Here is an 18,150-nt window from a genome sequence, read left to right as displayed (position 1 = left end):
ATAGTTTATTTCACACTTGACATGATGCATTGTGAGTTACGTGAAAATCTAGATCTCTATAAACAGACAGAGATGAGGAAATGCTGACCTGTGGTCCCGGCCTGACAGGGTTTTAATTGATCACTCGTTCATGAAGGAGGGATGGAGCGGGGGATGGTGAAAAGTTAATGGTTTGGAGAGAGAGCAGGAATTTACGAGGGAAAGCACTCGATCGTGCATCGTGTACCGCCCCCCAAAACTGCCAAAACATTACAAACAAAATGTTATAAACTACAATGACCTATAATCCAATAAGAGATTATTAGATTATAATGTAATTATATTAAAATTCTATAAATCAATGGCAATTAAGATCACAGATACACTAACAATGCCTTTTACTTTTGTCTTGTGATGCATTTCAGACTATAACAGGATATTTTACAGAGAAAACTGGCTAGACGTTAAATTGAAGGATGTAAATGGGCTCAGTTTAGATTTTTATACCGACTAGGATATTGTATAAAAGCTTTAGCACATCCTTCTTTAATAATATGTATTTATGAATTAATAAAAAATGCATCAGTATTAAACAATTTCTACCTTAATTGACTTAAAGATTGTTGTCACAATGGTAATATGTGACAGTAAAAGTTGTGATTGACAGGAGTTAATTAAGGTTTATTATTATGATTTGATGTTAAACTATATCAATGTTAATTTGCTAATTTTATTTTGTTATAGTACAGTACAGTAACCGAAAATGCTGATGCTTCGACACTGTTTTCTGGACGTTGGACCAAAAATGCTATTTTAGAAAAGCAAATGTCCATTGCTATTTTGACAACATTATGATGATAAACGCTGAACGCTGTGGGGATGTTGTGGCTTATAAGAAATCATATATAGCTCAATTTCCTATTCCAACATGCAGTGTGGCTCTCAATCAGCATCAGTGAATAAAAATTGCATGTGTCTGCCATTACTGCGGGAGCCATGGCTCGTCTGCTAGAGTAATTCACTCGCCTCTCTCCGTGAATGTGCTGTGCTGGCACATTGACTTGTCCAGATTTACCGTGCTCACTCAGATGGAGAAAAAGAGGATATAGGGGAATAAGAGTGAGTGTGTGTGGCAAATAAAGGTGATGGCACAGAGATATGCCAGAGATGATGATTGTGCGTATGAGCCGGAGAAGAACAGAGCCAGTCTTGTGTGAAGCTAAAACTAGTGTGCATTTGAGCATGAACGATGACACTATGGTAGATAATTGTTGGAATGGCATCTCAGTGTGTCAGAAATGTAAAGAGTTGAATGTAACTGTAAAGATCTATATGTTTTAAAACTACATGTGTACTGAAATGGGCTCAAAATGGTGAAATTAAATACTTAAGGAGCATTAAATGCATGAAGTCAGTTTAAAATCAGATAAATAGGTCTTTATCAGGTAAGAGGGTGACAGGGTGGAACCATATCGATTACCGACAACCTTGAAAAGGCAGCATATATTTGAAGATGCATGAACATTTACTCTCTCAAATTGTTAATTGTCTTTTTTTTTCAGTGTCATTCTTTGTCCCCCTTAAAGACACTGACACAAACACGTATTGGCTGATCTCTGAATTGTTCCTCCTGTGACGCCGTCCATAATATTGCTGTCATGCAGCCGACGATCAATAGCTTTTAATTAACGGGGTAAGATGGGCACGGTCGATACTAATGACAAGGGAGAGTGAGAGAGAGTGATTGAGAGAAAGGGATGGGGCTGTTTAGGGGAAATAAAGCAAGATATAAAGATGAAGGTCTGTAAACGAAAGTGAGAGAACTTTGTAAGTGTACTGCAGGTCAGGGGTCTCCAAACTTGCTTTAAAACCCAGATATGATTTACATATAAATATGTGAAAATATTATTTTCATAAGATGACTGTATCACTGTACTGTTTTTGTATATCCTATTGTATTTTTAAAATAAAATCCCACGATGATCCCTTGAGTTCCACTTTTAGAAAAAAAACATGAATTATATAAATTTAAGTAAATATTTAATTTAATTGTAATAGATTTTACTTTTACTTGTTTGTATTTTTAACATGTAATAATAATAATGAAAACATTTTATGAATGTTGTTATTATCATAATAATAATAATAGTTAATAACAATCATTTTAAATGTAAACACTTTACATGTTATAAAATAATATAATTATTAATACTTTACAACGTGAGCCTTTACATGTTGTTATAACAATAATAATAATAATTAAAATATAAACGCACACATTATAATAATTAATATAATAACATGGTTTTAAAATTATGATTAAAACCCTGTGGATAAGCAAATACCACTGTAACATGTAAAAGCAATAGAATAAAGATGCAGTGAGAATCCTTCCTGGTTTGATGAGTGGGTTTTTCATGGGAGCCTTTGTTAGCACTGATTTGGCTGGCTAAAACACCTAAAACGTCCAGTGGAGTGAACACAAGCGGTCCTATGAGACCACTGCGCTCTTTCAAACACACTTCCCATCCTTCAGACTCTAATCTTTCAAGCATCAGCCACTTACAGGCAGAGACACACATGCACTCTTCAGACAGCTGAGGTCTGAGGTAAAGCAGACCGACACTTCATCCAGTTTGACCTCTGCAGATCTTTGCAGTTTAGAGCTGTATCGATTCCCTCGAACTCCATGGACAGCTTCATCCTTCGATCCCGCAACAGCAATTTATTACATTCTCGATTCCTCTAAACTTTACAGTGCTTTTATGACTTTGTAATTATGTATGTAAATAGTGGGCGGAGCGTGCTAAAGTCTGTAAGTGCCTATGTTTATGTGCACACCATGGGTTACAGTGTAAACGGTCAAATAAATCTGAAGAACAGCTATTTATATTATTGCCATATAGACAATCAGTTAGAAATGATATTGACACAAATCTTCATTTTGATATGGACATTACTGAAAAGACTTGCAGTGAATCAGATGTTGATTCAGTAACAGCTCTGTTGATTAAATTCACAGTGGGAGTCAGACTGATTAAAACCAGTAATTCATTCATTCAAATAACTGACACAAAACTGAGTTTTAGCTACACTGCTCATGCTGTGTGTTTGATTCAATAAAGAGATCTGGCTCATTAGCTCATTAGACAAACTGCATGCAATTGTATTTCTGAGAAGAAAAAAAATAATTGTAAGATATGTTAAATTGCAATTGTCAGAATTGAGAGTAAAAGTTTTTTAATTCTTAGGCAGTATTTTTTCTATTATTATTATCGCTGACATACTATTAAATTTTATATATTATGAATGAGCTTTTCTTTTTTCCATTTTATTTATACTTTTTCAATGTATTTATTTATTCATTTTATGTCTGTTACATTTTTTCAGTATTAGTAATTTTGTTTTAGTTTAACAAGTTTAATTTAGTTTTATTTTAATTTAAATTCTAGTGAAGATTATATATATATTAAATTTAAATTTAAAGTAAGTTTATGCATTTAGCAGACAACTTACAGTGCATTCAGGCTATCGATTTCTACATATCATGTGTTCCCTGGGAATCGAACCCCCAACCTTGCGCTTGATAGGGTATTCTGTGTATTCTGACACCTTTCCATCAGAACCAACGTTAACTTCCAAAGCAATCTGAGCTACAGTAGCTCGTTTGTAGCATGATCACATTTATAATTGCCTTTAATTATATACTCACCTTAGGAACAGACTAATTTGTGTAATGATCATTAAAAATCAAATGCACTGGTCAAAAATTATGAAGCCATTTTATCAAAGTTGTCAGTGGCACACACTGCGTGGTTCTGTTGTAACGCTATCTGCTAGAATTTAGCAAGGTTTAAGTTTATAGAGGTTGTACTTTACCATTTCATAAATGTACTTCACCAAAGTGCATGCTGCCCGACTCACACTCATAAATGTCTATATATTAAAGTGCATTAATGTAATTGGTTACTTATGGGCTGGGATGCATTAGAAAGGTCACCTGAGAGTAACAACACAGATTTTATTTTATTTTTTTCAATAGGTCACTTTATTTAAAATAGTATGTTACAATGTTTCAACCTACATGACATTCTCAAAGCTTTTTTGTGTTTTATAACTCTGGTCAATTTTACCTTCACACATTTCAAATATAAAACTATTGTATCCCAATATTATTGTTAACTTACGCCATTATCTAGGCTACATGAAATAATGCACGCCTGTTTATCTCTTTCACATATGCATTATATATTTTTCCATACAAAGCCCTTGCCGAAACCCACCCCAGCAAAGGCCTTGTTTCAGACCCCTTGATTTAGCAGAAAAATAACTTAATGTTTTCAGTCAGAAGAGCTACAAAGACTCTGTCAGCACTAGACTTAAGCAGTCAAATTTACAGATGAAGCGCAGAACACAGACAAATTGCAGTTAAACTTGATCAGTAATAGTCCCAACACACCGTTTTTGGGGAAAAACATTAATAATACTTTCAATGTGGGCCTAAAAGTAAAGAAAGCACTCGATGGGAGGTTAAGAATAGGTTAGTGTCTTAAGTTTTAAACTGAAGCGTTATGATGATCTTAAATGGTTGCAGTTCAAGTTAATAATAAAAGAAATCTTTAATAATCATCCATGTTATAAATACATTCTGGTACATTCATATAGTTTATTTCCCCTGGCACACTGACACAAAATAAGAAACACTGACCAAACAGTTATTATTTTATAGCGCTGGTGAACATTATGAGGTGGAACACTTTTGACATTTTCCGAACAATACAAAAAGTGTCGCACCTGCACTCCTGACGAAAAGACAAATTACACAACCAAAATACACACAGGTCTTACTTTTTTTTCTCCTTTTCTTCATTCACATTGATAAACTGGCTGAACTCATCAAACACGGAAATAATCAGGACTGAAGACACCAATTAAGTTTTTGTAAATATGCTTAGACCACAGATGCTACTGTGCTGCTATAATAGGAGCCTTTACTCTCCCCAGAGAGCAATCTGATGTAGAACACACACACACACACACACACATTACAAACTCACTTATTGATCAGGGTATCGTAGCCAAGGCGGCTTAAGCATTTGGATGACGATAAGCTGATTTAATCGCAGTATTGTGCTGGAATGGAAAGCTTTTGACTTGCATTAAACATGCATGTCTGTTAAAGGAAAAGTCCACCCTAAAATGAAAATTTGCTGAGTATTTGTTTACTTTCAGGTCATCTGAGATGTAGAGGAGTTTGTTTCTTCATCAGAACAGAACTGGAGAAATTCAGGATTGCATCACTTCCTCACCAGTGGATTCTCAGCAATGAATGGATGCATCAGTTAACGTCCATCAGTTAATGTCTTGTGAAGTGAAAAGCAAGTGATGTCATTCAAAATTTTCCCAGATATCTTCCTCTGAAGAAAATGAGGGCGAGTACATCTTCAGCTAGTTTTCATTTTGAGTGAACTATTCTTTTAAGGAAATGGAAAAATTGTGCCTGTTCCTGTGAAAAGCAGGGATCCACCAACATGTTAAGCTATGGTTCTCTGCTTACGGTGTAAAAAAAAAAAAAAAGATGATTTACAAAATAAAAAATGGCAAACAGACCACTTTCGAAAAGACTGTTATTTTAGCACTCGGTGGGGAATTTAAAAAAGCAATTGCCTTCTGCCGATCAGTTCTTCTTCCTGAAACCCCATAAGAAAAGAAGCACTGTTCAAACTGCTCTGATATTCTCAATGGCTCCCTTATTGTGTTGTCTCTCTCTGACTGAGCAAGGCAAGCCTCTGCAGTCTCCAACAATAAATAACACGAAAACCAACTCAGACGAAGACTTGATGATGTTCCCTCTGAGACCAACAAATAAACTCAACTCAAGTCCAACATTATCCTGAGCGCAGCTGCTTGTGTGTTTGATGCCCCCTACAGGTCACTTATGCAAACCACACCTGTCTTTCACTTCTTAATCACACAATCTCTCTCTCTCTCTCTCTCTCACACACACACACACACTTAACTCCTCATTTAATGGGAAGGAAGATTACATTTTAGTCAGCTATACTGGGAAAACCAAGCAATCATGCCATCACAATATGATTTTAGAGAAATCCCTGCTGTTCAAATCACAAAGTGGTCTTTTGTTACTACGCTGCCCTGATAACAGTGCTCGACTTTAGCTAATGCTCTCCAAAATCCAGCCAGTAGACTTTCAGAAGAGCGTGTCTCCTAAACTGACGGCATGGAAGATCTTAAGGTCTGGTCCTATGTGGTATTTTACATGTACTTATGCGAGTTCAAAGTATCTACTGATGAAATGACAGCAGAACCCATTGGTGCAAAACATCCCCGCAGCGATTGTTATGTGTCTGCTCTGCCACGATGATGGCATTTTGCGTTGCCGTGGTTGCCATATGGAATGCTCTGCATCTGAAAGGCACACTTTTGTCTCCGTGGAAACATGGTTGGTGTGGCGTCGCTGGGGTGTTGCTGTGGTCACGTGGTCGTTCTGGTGGTCTGCTCTAGTGTGATGATCCACAGGCTCTAGACAAGAGTTTTAGGAAGTGGCAATCTCGTCCCCTAGGTGGCGCCATCCCTTCTGTTGCTCCAGCGGCGAGAGGTAATCTGCAATCCACAATCGTTTCACTGAGCAGTTCAAATAATGTTTTATGAATTCTGCCTTCTGTTTTACAGGTCCATTAAGTTTAAAATCACATTTACATTCCAACTACAGAAGACATCAGTCCTTTTCAGTGGCCTAGACTGGGGCAGGGTGTATTAAAATGTATTAAATAATCTTTATATTTACAAATATTTATAAATATTATAAACTCACACACACACACACACACACACACACACACATTATTTATAACAAAAAATTACATTTACAGATTATTTTATGTTTATATTAGAATATTTTATTACAAATTATGTTCCATGTATTAAATAATCTTTATTTAAAATATTTCTTGCATGTATTTCTTATATGCGTGTTTGTATTATACATTGATTTCATTTCTTAAATCAAATAAAAAAGTAAATTTTTTAAAAATTTAATTACATTTATTAACATGACAATTATGAAAGAATCTTAATATTCACAGATATTCATGAACACACACACACACACAAACATATATACATATATATATATATATATATATATATACACACACACACAATTTTTTTTTAATAAATGTAAAATATTTTGAAATATTGAAATGTACATATCTAATTTTAATGTATGAAATGATTAATTTTGTATAGAAAATTAAATTAAATAATATATATATTTTTAAATATTTTATATTAAGAAATATTAAATAGAAAACCTCATTTAATTGTACTATATTGCACAAGCACAACTGAAAAATGCAAATATATTATTTGTATTATTTGCTCAATGAATAAAACTGTGTTCAGTAATAAAAGCACATCTGCTAGAGTGTTTCCAGTCTAGCCTAAAGTGCAGCTGAATCATTTCCTGCATTTTGTTTTACATAATAAAGGAATTCATTACCATTATTTAATCTTTCGAGAAGGTGCAGGGTTCATTTTATGCACTGATGGTTCAGAGGAGCATCACACGCATGACATGTGACTCTGTACTTGATACTTCAGTAAGTGTGGTAAGAATCAACCAGCATTTCAGGTTTCATTGAGAATATGGTCATCACATGAGTACACTCAGCAAAATCACATTAACGTGTGTGTGTGTGTGTGTGTGTGATAAAAAGAGGGCAAAGTGGTTTTCTTCTTACCATTATTACTACAGTTCTTATTGCCTTTGTCTGAAGCCTCGTCTTCAACCTTTAACACATCAAAAAGAAACTCATTAATAACAAACCACAAGAAAGGTAAAGAAACTAAAACAGAAAAGTAAGTTATTCATACCTCTTTCTTCCATTTAAGCTCACAGAAAATCCTCTCAAAGCATTCGTGCATGTAGTTAAACTGGAGAAGCGAACACAAGGGCACAAGATTCAGGGACTATTTCTGTTTCTACAAAACATAATTCCACACTTAAATAATTCAACTCAAATTCAAATTTTTGGGGTGACTTACATAAGGAGTGAATATTTTGACCCAGCGAGGTTTCTTTTCTCCGCGCACATATTCAAAGCAGAAGGCCATACCCTCTTCATCTGTGTCCCATCTTTGCATCTCTGACCATTCGAACATGATCACCTGATTCTGTGAGTCACAGATAAAGCATTACTATGGGCAAAACACCTCAGAATTCGGTGATATGCTTCAGCATATATAGAGGCAAACGAAGCATTCTAGGCATTAAAATGATGTAGGTATCATTGGCGCACCTCAAGAGTGCCGTCCTCTGTGCACGCGTGCAGTTTGAAATGCTTCATGCTGATGGCTGTGATCACATGACCTTTCCTTCGTGAGTCACATGCACAGTGAGGGAACATCATCTCGTTATATCCCTCACATGAGCGCAAAAGACTCAGATACTGAAAAAAAGAACAACCACACAGATGTTTATTTTATGTCAAAACAATATGCGCTTAGATGTTATGTATGTGATATGTAATTGATTTTGCTTTGTGACAAAAAGGCAGTGCATGAGAAAGAACACTACTGAGAAAGGTTTTTTTTATTTCTGCTTTTGCTTTAGAGTAATTTGAATCTTTGAGGCAAATGTTAGTAAAAGTTGAAAGAAAATAAATTGGCTCGATTTTAGTGTTATTTGATTTTGAGGTGAGACCTGGATGTGTTATTCACAGGTTTCAATGAAAAGATAAAAAGATGCATTCTATGATGGATAAAGTATGAGACCGTTGTCATTTTCCTCTGTTCTGCTAGTTTTTGCAGCTGGTATGCCTTATCCTCCGCTTTAATGAATCCCTTCTTCACATCATCCTGTGCCTGAAGAGAAAAAAAAAGAGAGAGAGAGAAAAAAAACAATGTAAAAGATGATATGACTGATCTGATTACATAAGTTAAAATGAAGTGCCGTTTAAATTAAAACCACAGATTTGCGTTAGAGGCATCTTACTGGACTTCAGCTATACAAATACGCCGAATACAATTTCAAGTTAACATAAACAGGCATGTGTGGGATTAGATGAGGCATTAACTTGACACCTTGCTAACTGTACAAAGTCCATTTGTGCTGTTTATGGTCTGCATTTACTGTAATCTGCAAAGTGTTTGTACTTATTGCTTTAGTCCATAAGAGTCCATCATAAAGACAGTGCTAAATGCCTGTAACACTATCTATATATATTTTATTTGTAATGAAGGAGAGAATTGACAGTAAACCGAGTTCATCGGTTACGGCCGGTGGGACTGACCTGATGGAAGCAGTAGTGCAGAGCGAGAGGGTTGTCCTGCAGCAGTTCCTCTTCCTGTGTGCTGAAGAGCCACTTCCGCATCGTGAGACACGTCCCGGGGACAGCTGATGTGTAGTTCTGAACATACAGCTTGTGCGGGAACTCATTAGGAGCCAATTTGCGCACTGACAACACAGAAAAAGAGAGAGGTTTTCAGTAAACTACACATGCAAACAGTTTAGTGATTTATGGTGAACCTGATACATTAGAAAACAGCTTTGCATGATGAACAAAGCTGAATCTTGAAACCTTGGGGTCAGTCATGTGTATGTGTATATGTATGTGCATGTGTATATATGTGTGCATATTTGTCTGTAGTTATTATGTGTAAGGTATATGTATGGATACATATATGTGCGAGATGAACTGTTCTAATTTTCTATGTATGTGTCTTAATATGTATTATTGTTATTTTTATTTTCTTTGCTCAAAATAAAAAAGTATTACTATTACTACAATTGTTTTAAACATTAATAGAAATAATAAATATTTCAGATTTTTTAAATATATAATAATAATATTTTTGTATCAAATAAACAGCCTTTTGGAGTTGGATCTTTTCAGTGAATCAGCTAATCGAGTTCACAAACTGATTCATTAAATAATTCACTGACTCAAAGATCTAGTCTATTTCAGCACACATAGCTATTGTATGATTAGGAATAGTGCAAAGGACCCCTTTAATCAGACTTTTCTGGGATGTTTTCTTTATTTCTGAAACTCGAAAGCCCCACATAATTATGTTTCTACAATAAATTGGATTTATTGTAAATTATTTAGCCATCATATGTGGCATACCCACATGTGCATTATTTACAGACAAACAAACAATCTTCACTCTCAGAAAAAAGGAACAAAGCTGTTACGGGGTGGTGCCCAAGCCAAGGTCAAAAATCGTTGTACCTTATTTACCCCTAAATGGTAAATATTAGTGGCTCAAAGGTACATATTACAAATTTAAAAGTACATAAGTATCTGAAGTGTTCATATTAGTACCTTTTGAAAGTGACATTTCTGCAATGTTTTCTCTAAGAGTGATCTATAAGAAGGGTTTTGTGAATGATTCACACTGAAGTTTGTGCACACAAGGGGCTGTTAAATCGCCCATACTAAGGATCATGAATGCAATTGCTTTTGATTTCATAAGGTCATCCGCTTTCCACAGTGAATACCTAAAAGTTTTCTTCTTGTCGAGCCAGAAACTGATTCAGAACACTAAAAGGAAAATCTAGTAAATGCTCACCAAACGATTGGTTAATAACTTCAAAGAGAGCAAAGTAACTGGCCATGATGCTGTCCATTCCAACCTTCACGACAAGAGCCTGAAAAAGAGGGGAATTGATACTCGTTTACGACTAGGATGAGCTTTAGCTGAGGTGCTTGAGTTGATTTTTGAATAGACAGACTGTGTTATCTGAGTGCCAGACTTTGGTGGATGATATTTTACCTGGTAAACCTGGTCAGTGGTGCTATTCTTTCGGACTCTCACTGAGGCTGTGGTTTTATCAGGCAGCGCTATCCGGAGCTCCACATCAGTTATCCCGTTGTGGTTCTTTAACACAAGACACGTGTTGAAACAGTGCTGCTGAGCAAAACTATTTTTACACAGATCTACAGTGTTCGCGCACACATACTTTACCTCATTTGATTCAGACAGGAATTCTTGCATGATGTCACTCTCACCGATGACCCGCACTGAGCACACTGAAACATGTCGATAGACAGAGAGAAAGGAAGGATATATATTTATATTACATTAAAAACAAGACCTGCATTTTATTTTATTTCCTCCTCTCTCTGTCCTCGGTCTCACCTCTCTCCAGGTATTCCTCCAAGCCTCTCCTGCGAGCATCCAGCTGTGGTTCAGACAGAGAAAAGGGCCATTTCCCTGGCAGCTTTGGGAAATTGTAGTTGGAGAACTCTCTCTTCAGGTTCTGATGAAGTATTGCGAACTCCCGGTAACGCTTCGAGCACAGCTGTCTGCCCGACATGTACACGTTATACACCTAAGACAGGAGGAGCAAGATGACAAAGATTAGGAGCGCTGAACAACAGCCAAAAAAGTCAAATGCTTTCTTACTTTCTGCACAACTCACCACAAACTTCTCTGAGTGCTGTTCCACATGTTTGTATGTGGGGATTGAAATGGGGACAGCCTGCTTGTCGCTGTAGTCGTAAGTGGGCTGCAAAGTGCTTTCCTCGCCGCCATCAAGTCCGTCCGCTTCCTGTGCCGGCACAGAGAGCACGGTCAACACCAGCTCCCTCTCGCCAGCCCTGATCAGATCCACCACCTGCTTATGAGTCGCCCCCTCCACGCTCACCCGGTTACTGCAGGAGACAAGGGTCTTGTTACAGGGGTCAAATATTAAGATGAGTTTGGGGTCAGTATGCTTTTGAAAGAAGTCTCACCAAGGCTGCATTTATTTAATCAGTCAAAACAGTAAAATATTACAATATCAAATATTCAAATATTGGCCATCTGCATCAAGCAATGAGATCTTTAGTAATAAAACAATCCAAAAATGTGTCTCTTCATCATCGAAACAAAGGTTCCTGTTTTTAAACTGGTATAAAAAGCCACTAAACAATTTGAGGAAATGAAACACAGAGTAGTTTACTAAGCAAAAGTTTACATTTCATGTAGAGAACTGACGATGCCTTTTTTAAAAGCCTCTATTTTATAAAGGTTTTCAGTTAATAAAGGTTGAGGGTCATTGGGATCTCCATTCAGTTATGAATTATTATTGCAAGAGCCCAGCAACAATGACAGAGACAGCACATGCCACCTGCCCATCAATTATTACCACCATCACTTATTCATAAACTGGGTGACAGATGGAGGGAGAACGTATATTTCATGACGGGAAACAATAGGAGTAGACAGAGCTGACAGACCAGCCTTTTCTACACTACCCTGAATCAAATTCATTAGTGATTTGATTGATTATAATAAAAGGGGGAGGGAGATTAAAAATGCAAAGCTCTGCTGCAATAATTGATTTAATCTAAATAAATCCACAGTATGAAGACAGCACTTCTAACAATGGTTAATTCATTATGTAAATAGAAACATATCTTCTTCTTACAAACAGAAACATAAAACCAAAAATATGATCCTATGTATTCGGTCAAAACAATGGCTCTCTGAATTGAAGAGATCCAAGCATTCACACCCAATACGCAAACGTTTCATCCTTTAATCCAGTTCATTCTAAAAACACAGGCTGGAAGACTTGAACATGCTGAATAATGAGTTCGCAACAGGAACAAACCGTGTGTCATGACATTCACGTGACTGCAGCGATTCCCTGATTCGGTCAAAACTTCCTCATTTTAAGACTGGAAGTACCGCTAACTGTTAAAAAAAAAAAAAATTGTTGAAGATGAAAACTTGATATATTATAAACACACCATATTGTTTTTATTTTCCTTCAACATATACACGTTTATATCACTGAACCGAGGACAGGTGCTCACCAAAGACTGAAAAGGGACAAACCGCTTCACACTCATGAATAAACTCAGCCAAGGTTTGTGAAGCCACTTCTTCTTCCTTAAAGAAGTTCCTCAGTAGACTCAGTGAAACCTTTTATACTAGATTTACTAGATTTCCAAAAAGAATAAAAGATCATTTTAAAGTGACCCTATTATGGATTTATTTAAATGACCTTTCATGATGTGTGTAACACAGTAAGTGAATGAAAACATCCTGCAAAGTTTGAAAACTGAAAGTGCACCATGTTGACGTCAACATAAAACATTAGCATACTGTTCGCCCGCTTGTTGGTCTTAGAAGGTGTTTTTTGACATTGCATGCATGTCATCCTGTTATTGGGGACTTCCATAACCAAAATATATACCTTTCATAACCCATAATAGGGGCACTTTGAAACATTGCATAAATAAATAAATAAATAGATCTTGAAAGCACCAGTTCCCGAACATTATCCCAAATGAGCAGTAGATATTTTACAATAGTCTAGAAGCAACATTTAAAGGGATTGTCCATCAACAATGAAACTGTCATAATTTACTCAGCCTCATAACTTTTTTTCTTCTGTGGAACAGAAAAGAAGATATTTTGAAGGATGTTGGTAACCAAAGAGTTTCAGGTTCCTGTTGACTTTCATGGTATGAATTTCTTTAATAAAAAACAGTGTTGAAGTCAATGGGAACCTGAAACAGTTTGAAAGTCGTACAGTTTTGCAATGACAGTAAATGATGACAACATGTTCATTTTTGGGTGGGCATCCCCTTAACATAACATTCACACTGATTAACACAAAAACAAACACAATCCAGAAAAAGCTGTATTTTCAAAGCTGATTTGTTTGAAAAGACTATTTTTTCCCTTAAAACTTGAAACATAAAAAAAATTCCTCAAGAATTTCCGGTGAATTATTGGAGGTAAACTGTAAAGAACATGTTCATATTAGGTGTAAAAGTGAAATGTTGTTTAAATGAACTTAACTTGATCGAGGCTAAATAAGAACCTTCATGTCCCTAATAACCCTTTGCATTTCCTTCCTTTCAAGGAGGGGTAAATGTTTTCATGACATTTTCAATGAATGCAATGTGTCAACGTGGTATAAAATTAGCAACACTGATTCAGATCTTGGTCACTGTGATGTATTGAAGTATTTTAACATCAGTTCTTATACACAAATAAAAAATCTTCTGACACTAGTGTGCAGTGCAAGAATGATTTCTTTGTTTAAATGCCATGAGCTCATCTAGGCCTAATACATACAAATTAGATTCAAATAAGTTCAGGTGATAAAGACTGTCAGGGCAAAGAGTTTTGAGTGAACTGGAAACAACACACCACCAGAGTGGCATGATGAAGAACTACACCACTTTCTGTGGCCCTTGGAAGCCTTATTTCTTCTGATTTATCCATAAGATAAAACAGTGACCCCAATACATCCATGCAATACAAAATGCCAGTCACACCTCCAAATGCCTAATTATGGCCAGCAACATGGCTCTATACATGCATAATGCAGCTTATGAGTTAATATTCACCGCAGAGCGTCTGCAAAATATTCACAGCAGGAAGACACTTTCTTATCACTGTTCTCAATGTTCACACAGTCTCTCTATTGCTCAATGACCATTTAATCAGCTGATATTGTGAAATGAAATTAGCAGCCTTGCTGATTAAAAAGATCAGTCATTCTGCCTTATGTCAAAATTTACTGACAGCCTTATCAAAGGATATATTTTCAAATATTCTCCTGTGACGTCTGAGCAAATATTATTCGTAGTTCACATGACATGCTAAAAACTAGAATGCTTGGCAGCCAATATAATACTGCTAGTGCTATATATGTGATATGGGTTATGCATAATACATTACTGTTCAAAAGTTTAGGGTCAGTAAGATTTTATATATATATTTTAAAGCAATAGTTTTATTTGAGCAAGGACACATTACATTCATCAAAGGTGACAGTAAAGACATTTATAACGTTACATAAGATTTTTTTTACAATAAAATCTGTTCTTTTGAACTTTCAACAACTACTCGTCAAAGAATGCTGGAACAAAATTAAACCGTTTCCAAAAGAAGAAAAAAAGAAATATTTCTTTAAAAATATTATTTGAATGAAATCCTGAAGATGTGGCATTGAAGACTGATGTAATGGCTACTGAAAATAAATTATAATGTCAAATATTTCCTAATAAATGTTAATAATATCTCAGATTGTATTGTATCTAATAAAAGCAGCCTTGCAAGCATGAGACATTTCAAAAACGTTAAAAAGTCCTACTGGTCCAAAACCTTTATGGTGTGTATAATGAAAAAAACATTCACTAAAAATATCAGAAAACAGCAATTGTGTTTTCATTTTTAAGCTTGTTCAATCTTACACAAGGGATGCTCTATTAAGCAGCAAAATGGAAATCTCAAAGCTGCTACATATTGGGATATTCATCTCTAAATATAATTTAAATGTGTGTTTGTTTTAGATATAAATTTTATGTAATCTTATTTGCTTTTATGTGTGCATTCTATCGGCCAGCCAGTGCTCCATATACAAGTATTAGCTATTTAAAACACATTCGAGCTGACCATCACTTTTATAGTCTGCCGTCTTTTTAAATGATCGATCATATGCATTTGCAAGGCCGGTTGCTCACAGCTAGTACAATTTAAGATGCTAACGTGTCAGGACCTCTATTGATCAGCAGTATCAGCGATAAGATATCAACATGACAGCATGTTATTATGCAGCTGTCATGCATCAACAAGTCACCGAGCGCGAGACTCATGAGCGTCACTGGAACCACGCACGAACTATTGAACACCCCAAACCAATGATTTCACAACAACCGTATACCGTTCGAGAACTTCCCATTACGCGTTATCTGCTCACGTATTACATAATAATGATCTGTGTATTGTATTAGCAGGGATGTGCACGAGCACGAAAGCTTAAACAATTAACGTTAGCCTACACAGATCCTTATGCTAACGTCAAGCCAACAGTGCGCCTGGGTAACGTTAACTGTGTCAAACAGACTAACAGCAGTGCAATGTTGTATTTTAGGATGAAATGACTTACACTTCTAGTATTCGGTCTCCTTTCACTATACCGGCCCGGTCCGCCGCACCCCCGGGGAGCACGGCGCTAACATGCTGGAGAGGAGCGTACAGCTCCCCGTTAATGCTCCGCAGCTGGCCGCCTTCGCTCACTTGACCGCGGACGTTGAATCCGTATCCCGATTCCGACTTTACTATCCGAACCACGCGCGGACCCGAAGTCACCAGGGTCGGGGTCTGGCTTCCAGAACCGACCATCCCCGATCCGTCAACGCGGGACGCTGCTGCGGGTAGCAGTGACGGAGAAGCGGGCCGAGCAGTCTCATCTCCTTCGATTTCCGCCATCTTTAACTCGTTTTGTTTTAACCCCTCTCCTCTTCCCGTAGGCCTTCAAAACAACAAGCCAGAAATACGTTGACCCGCCCAACCATCACAAGATTTCTTTCACTTTCTCTCTCAGACTGTGTCCGGTGTCTTTAGAGGGAACCAGAAGGCCCCTGTGGAGACTGGCAGTCTGTTTTGGTGAAAGATTCAAGTATGAGGATATCCTGTAGCTATACGTTTGCAAGCACAATTGTGGAAGTTTGAAGACAATTTAAAGAGCTACAGCGATACAATTTCACCATAGCAAATTATTAAAGACATCAGAATGCCTATAATCTCTTAGATTACACATTTTTGGTACCGTAACCTGATTACTTTTGGATTACATTTAGATTACATTTGTGCTAACCCTTATTTGATAGCACAAATATTAAATTAGCCTAATCTTGTACTATTTTGACGTACCACGAAAAAATATATCCCACAAAATATAATTCACCAACAAGAGCCACAATTGCTACTTTTTCAAGTGCAAAGTGTGGACAGTTAAATACTAACACTGATGTGCCTTGCTGTTAGTGTTTGCTAGTAACACTGAATAAAATTTATAATTAATTACTTATAATTAAGTAAAATTTGAAATCAGATACTAAAAATATTGAAAAACATGAAATTCACAGCAATATCACTGCCAGGTTAAATATTTAATCGAATAAAACACTAGAAGTGCATGAATGTATCAATGAAAAAATATATATATCTAGACATGAATTTTGAAAAAGACTAAAAAAGGAAGAAAAAAGGAAATTTAGGAGAATCAATGAATTGTGAACAATTTATTACCATTGTGTAAATAAAATGTAATCATGTAATCCATACAAAAGTAACTGATTACGAGTATTTTAAAAAAGTAGTTTACCCTAATTACAAGTGGCCTTGAGTTTTGGAATCTGATTACGTAATCCAGTTTACATGTAATCCGTTAATACCCAGCTCTGTATATATATATATATATATATATATATATATACTGTATGTGTGTGTTTGTGTGTGTGTGTGTGTGAATTTATCTATACAAAAAATCTATACATAATCTATAACATCATCTTTTTAGCTGTTGTGTAAACAATTGAACCAAGGTAAATAAAACTACACCTACATACATTCTGACAATTGTCAACTCTCAGATTCAGATTTGACTTAATTTTCAGATTTATTAATATTACTATTATTTACTATTAATATTACTATTATTATTAGGCCTACTATTACTCAGATTTTAGCTGAAAGGTTGAACTATGTTCTTAACGAAGAATATTTTTCATATGTTGGTGCAAGTTGTCATATTTTTTACCAAAACTTTAATATATTCTTTATTATTTGTTTATATATTTATTTTTTCATTTCAATTTGTCGTTAAAATTTTCATTACATATGTCTTAACTCTATGTAGTATAACTATATATTGACCTGGGGTATAAGGTCAAATCAGAAATATTCACAGCAGTAAATTGAAACAACTAGTCCTAGTTTCCCCTAAATGTTATGGTCAGTCACACATTAGTAATTAAATGTTGTATTTTGATCATTTAGATGGCTATGTGTGATCCGAAATAATAAGGAAAAATAAATTACATATATATAGACAACAAAAACAACATACTTTTGGATAAAGCAACATTGTCCAAAATAAGTGCTTCATCAACTGTGTTGATCTTACTGAATTTAGTTCAAATGGCATAATACTACAGTTCTAGGGTGGATGTGATTAGCTGATTAATTTAATTTAATTTAATTTAATTTAATTTTTATATGAATGTCTGTATATGTCTGTGTATGTCAATGTATGTACGGATGTTTTACGGGTCTTTTCTGCCCTCTTGTGGCATACGAAGAAACGTACGATACAGTTTTGGAGGAGGAATTATTTGGTTTGCTGAAGGGGTG

General features: G+C 35.8%; 1 protein-coding gene across 1 annotated transcript; it reads right to left on the bottom strand.

The window, feature by feature from the left end:
* Positions 1-4,573: 4,573 nt before the first annotated feature.
* LOC113062226 (sorting nexin-27-like) lies at positions 4,574-16,303 on the bottom strand. Its single transcript, XM_026231932.1, has 13 exons — positions 15,902-16,303; positions 11,429-11,660; positions 11,146-11,338; positions 10,972-11,036; positions 10,780-10,884; positions 10,576-10,654; positions 9,294-9,457; positions 8,776-8,865; positions 8,301-8,450; positions 8,047-8,175; positions 7,876-7,935; positions 7,743-7,791; positions 4,574-6,603 (listed from the first exon to the last, which is right to left on the bottom strand). The coding sequence occupies exons 1-13, from the start codon at positions 16,222-16,224 to the stop codon at positions 6,536-6,538; spliced, it is 1,707 nt and encodes a 568-aa protein (XP_026087717.1). The 5' UTR covers positions 16,225-16,303; the 3' UTR covers positions 4,574-6,535.
* Positions 16,304-18,150: the final 1,847 nt, after the last annotated feature.

Source organism: Carassius auratus, chromosome 44, assembly GCF_003368295.1.
Source record: "Carassius auratus strain Wakin chromosome 44, ASM336829v1, whole genome shotgun sequence".
In the NCBI taxonomy this organism is placed as follows: Eukaryota; Metazoa; Chordata; class Actinopteri; order Cypriniformes; family Cyprinidae; genus Carassius; species Carassius auratus.
This window is presented reverse-complemented; position numbering and strand designations above follow the sequence as displayed.

Coding starts and splice junctions, on each gene's coding strand:
- LOC113062226 (XM_026231932.1), bottom strand. CDS start 16,224: ATGGCGGAAATCGAAGGAGATGAGACTGCTCGGCCCGCTTCTCCGTCA. Junction 11,661..15,901: donor GGAGACCGAATACTAGAAGT/GTAAGTCATTTC, acceptor TGTCTCCTGCAG/TAACCGGGTGAGCGTGGAGG. Junction 7,936..8,046: donor TCAAAATATTCACTCCTTAT/GTAAGTCACCCC, acceptor TCGCTTCTCCAG/TTTAACTACATGCACGAATG.